Source organism: Sinocyclocheilus rhinocerous, unplaced genomic scaffold, assembly GCF_001515625.1.
Source record: "Sinocyclocheilus rhinocerous isolate Xijiao unplaced genomic scaffold, SAMN03320098_v1.1 scaffold1534, whole genome shotgun sequence".
In the NCBI taxonomy this organism is placed as follows: Eukaryota; Metazoa; Chordata; class Actinopteri; order Cypriniformes; family Cyprinidae; genus Sinocyclocheilus; species Sinocyclocheilus rhinocerous.
The window spans coordinates 133,568-138,019 of record NW_015638992.1 but is presented as its reverse complement, the minus strand read 5'-3'; the positions used below and the strand labels follow the sequence as shown (position 1 = coordinate 138,019).

General features: G+C 36.0%; 1 protein-coding gene across 1 annotated transcript; it reads left to right on the top strand.

Moving 5' to 3' along the window:
* The first annotated feature begins 631 nt into the window (after positions 1-631).
* Positions 632-3,735, top strand: LOC107750901 (ras-related protein Rab-31-like). Its single transcript, XM_016566466.1, has 4 exons — positions 632-723; positions 1,238-1,344; positions 2,001-2,110; positions 3,019-3,735. Exons 1-4 carry the CDS (start codon positions 670-672, stop codon positions 3,114-3,116), a joined length of 369 nt encoding a protein of 122 aa, XP_016421952.1. The 5' UTR covers positions 632-669; the 3' UTR covers positions 3,117-3,735.
* The last annotated feature ends 717 nt before the right edge of the window (positions 3,736-4,452 follow it).

Here is a 4,452-nt window from a genome sequence, read left to right as displayed (position 1 = left end):
GTAATAATGAACATAGCAGTCGTCATTTACTCCCGACATCTGAGCCGCTGAAGACGCAGTGAATCACGTTTGTTTTTGAAGGGAATGCGCCCCCGATCTACCTAAATGCGTCTATGTTCGCGCAAATCATTGGTGATCCAGCTTAACCTCCAAGTAGTGAGTATAAGGTTTTTTAATGAATCTTTGCAAATCGCCTTTCCTAACAATGTGCTAATTAGCAAGTTTCACGATGAATGCGGCTAAAGTAAACAGTCCCTCAGAGAGCGGCTCGGAAGAGAGGGGCGGAGTCAGCAGAGCTCATTAACATTTAAAGGAAAATGCTACAAAACGGCTTGCTCTGAAAAGAGCTGTTTTTGACAGGGTAAAAAAGGTGTTTTTTTACACTACCATTGAGAAATTTTAACCAAACTATGTTACAGACTTTTCATTAAGACCCTAAAGAATCATATCATCTTGTGGAAAATGGGCGTCCGATGACCCCTTAAAGAAATTGTTAGTGGTGTTTTCCTCTGCAAAACTTGATAGAAGTCTCTAACCCCATGTAAGAGCAAAAGTAATAGAGATGCTTGCCTTATTTAAAATATAATCATCAAAATGAACATCTTAATCTTTAAAAGCTCCCAACATTGACAAAATGTTATTTTTCTGCAGTTTCATTCGTTGGCTCCCATGTATTACAGGGGCTCTGCAGCGGCCGTCGTTGTTTACGACATCACAAAGCTTGTAAGTTGTATAGTATGTTTGTGCAATTCATTTTCAAGTTGCTTCTATTTAAAACGCACATTTAACTGTGTTTAAGGTGTAGTACACTGAAATGTGTCGTTTTGTGTGTATTTGTTTATAATCGTGGGAGAAATTAAGAAGTTTTGAAAGAAAAATCACAAATGAGATCCTGCCTATATATCAGTTGTTTCTCAGAAAGCAATGAGATTGAATGGAGATTAAACTGATTTCACATCAATGTCTCAAACTGTGCTCAAAATTTTCAAAACAAAAGTCAGAGATGTCAGTATGAATATTTCTCTTCAAATTCATCCAAGATCAAATGATCTGAGCTGCTATCCACGTTTTATAACTGGTATCCTCAATTTTATAGCTCTACACTCTTACTGGATGACAATTACTGATTCATTGTCGTCTATTTCATTTGATCTCCTGTGGAATTTCAGAAGCACCTGAGACAAAGTTGATACTTAAATGAAATGTATGTGTATTGTGATGTGTCTGGTTTCTGCAGGACTCTTTCCAGACGTTAAAGAAGTGGGTGAAGGAGCTGAAGGAACACGGGCCGGAGCATATAGTCGTGGCTATTGCAGGAAATAAAACCGATCTGGGTGATATCAGGTTTAAACCCTCTTCCTCTTTCTGAAAATGTATTATACTCTCTAAAGTTTCTTTCCTAAACCTGCAGCCGCTCAGCTTATATTTTCATATTTCTTACGTCTTATGTGATCATTTTACATGAAATCAAAATTGCACATTAAGAGCAGATCAAATTCATCAAGATGTTCATAACTAATGTTCACAACTTCATAAATAAAACGTAATAACTTGCTATCCAGTCAATTCCTAAAGTATAAACACATGTCCTGCTTTTACATTGTGGTGGTTAAAGATGGCCTGCGAATGCTGTTTCACTTTAGTTGTGATTATTAGAGTTTAATTTGAGCTTTTTCAGTTCTGAGACACATCTCAATGGCAGCAAACTGCACCTTCAATGATAGTTTTGCTGAGACCATGTCACTGTTAATTAAGCTTTTTCCATTTAGACTTTTTCAATCACTTTACCCTCGTAATTTTCCCAACTGTCTGCTGTTGCGTCTGTATAATTATTTGACATTTGCAGGCAGTCCAGTGCTCGTTTACCACAGTCCCCTCTGATGTTTGTGTCGCTCATGTCCTCAGTTGAACACGTTCTTCAGGCTAAGCAAACACTCGATGATTTCTGTGAGTGAGCTGATTGTTTACTAATATTCAGTGGGTTTTTTTTTTTATTCTAGGGAAGTTCCAACTAAAGAGGCAAAAGATTTTGCAGAGTCCATTGCAGCCATATTTATGGAGACCAGTGCCAGAAATGCAGTAAACATAGAGGAGCTGTTTCAGAAAATCAGTAAGTATCACTAAGACTAGTCAAGTCTCCACGCTACACCTGGCCCACAGCAGCAAACCCGAACACTACAGCGTATAGTGATTTGTTACTGTCGCATCTTCTCCCTCATTCTGTCATTTTCCAGCTATTTTACAAAGCGTTCTCAAGTCAGTATGGAGGTTTATTTCTTGCAAATTAAGTTTACATATTTTTTCCCTGGTTTTTAAGCAGAATTCAGAGAAAAAAAGTCAAAATTGCTATAAAAAAAAAGGAATTGCAAGACATACATTTTACATACAAAACACACTATGTTCAATAACTACACTACCATAGCAAGATTTTTTTTTTTTTATTACATACATTTTTACATTTTTATTTTTTAATCAGCAAGAACCCATTAATTTGATCAAACATGACAGTAAAGACATTATAATGTTACAAAAGACTTATATTTCAAATAAATGTTGTTCTTTTATACTTTTTTGTTCATTAAAGAATACTGAAAAAAAAAATTAATAAGAACTATTACTGACCCCAATGTTTTGCACGGTAGTGTACATTTATTATTAATATAGATATAATCCTTCCATTAGTAGTTTATTAGTCTAACTGTAAGTGATATTGTAGATAATATATCTAGACCTGTCATATGTGCATGATATGCATGATCTTTGCACAATATTAAATTTGTGCTAAGTTAAAATATTTTATTCCAGTAGTCAGTGATAACGACTCAGAGCTATCTTTATCTTGTATTGAGCATTAGTCATCATCACCTCTATCACATTTGATGTCAGTTTATTGTGAAAGATTGCACTTAATTACATAAACACACTTGTATTTCACTGCATTTTTCTAATGCAATGACATGAACACTGTGTTTTTGAACTAGTGGTGACATAATTGTTCATGTTCTCCCATCTGTGTAGGTCGACAGATCCCTCCGCTGGAGAACACAGACGCTGACAGCCACGAGTCCTTTAAACTGACACGACAGCCTCCTCCCTCCAGCAAACGCTGCTGTTAGACATCCATCCGCAAGTCACTACAAACACCCTACAACATGTGGTATTTGGCCCATGCGATACATAGATGAGGATCACAATACACACAAATCAACCTGATGTGGATACGGTCACATGACTGATAGACATACATATTGCAGTAGGAAACAGCAATTCTGCCTCTGAACCATTTTGTACCAAGTCAGAATGTTTTCTGAATATTGCATTGATGCTGAGCAACTTTTGAGACATGAGTTATCTCAACATGGAATAATTTTCTTATCAAGTCTTTTTAAATGCAGTATTGTGACCAATAGAAATGCTAGTAGTTAGCACAAAGTTTACACAAGAATAAGTGCCTTAGAAAATGCCATTTTGATGTTTGGCATTGCCGTTTTGATACATAAAAACAATAGTTTTAATAGGTTATTTCTAATCTGGCTTTATTTGACCGCTTACGATGACATAGGATCTGATGAAGCCTAGATGAAAGATAGACATTCGCAAATGTGTTGGTCACACTTTATATTACAGTGTTCATTGTATTATGTATTTACATACCACTACTGCTTCATACTAATAAACCGTGTGTTTAATATGTCATTTTTGTAAAGCTGTGTGTAATTGCACATAGTAATTGTTTTTATTTTAATAATTCATTATACGGACACTGTAAAATAAAGTGTTGTCAATTTATTCATCCTAAAAATAATGGTCAAAACTGTGGTTATTGGTTAAAATGTAAAACATCAACGTAGAATGTGTACCTTTATTAAATGAAAAAATGAGGAAATCAGCCACCAGGGGGCACAATTGGCTTTAAAGTAAACACGTTTTGTTAGTTCTTCTGCAAACCTCTGCTTACCTGTTGCTGTCAGTGTTAAAATGTCTCAACTGTTCATATTTTTCCCACTAAAATGTCTGAGGTTGTTTTTGTTTTTTTCAATTTGGAACTGAGAAAAATCTGTTCATCTGTTAAAACAGGTACACTTGTTATCTGATCAGATAGTTTGCAAGTAAAACAAACCATTACTATGTTAATTTCCCTAAAAAGTTTAAACACTGATTCTGTGGCACTTTCTGTCAGCCAGTGGTGTGAGTTACAGGTATCAGTTCGACTGACCTGTCGCACACGGGGATCGTGCCGATGGTTGGGTCTTTATTTTTGCAATTCCATTTGGTGACACTTGTGCTTCGGAAATTACACACTTCACCTTTAAGGCTAAAAGCAGGATAATTGTGCGCTCTTACATAACCAGCCTACCTTGGTGTGGTCGTGAGTGGATTGATTGCCTGTCCTGTACAGTAGTTTTTCAATTTAGTAATCAGAATGATCTTTTCTGTCAGTCACAGCTGGCA

Bases quoted from the DNA above. Each gene is read 5' to 3' on its own strand.
- LOC107750901 (XM_016566466.1), top strand. From the start codon at position 670: ATGTATTACAGGGGCTCTGCAGCGGCCGTCGTTGTTTACGACATCACA. The intron at 724-1,237 runs GTAAGTTGTATA...TGGTTTCTGCAG, and splicing joins TTTACGACATCACAAAGCTT to GACTCTTTCCAGACGTTAAA. The intron at 2,111-3,018 runs GTAAGTATCACT...CCATCTGTGTAG, and splicing joins GGAGCTGTTTCAGAAAATCA to GTCGACAGATCCCTCCGCTG.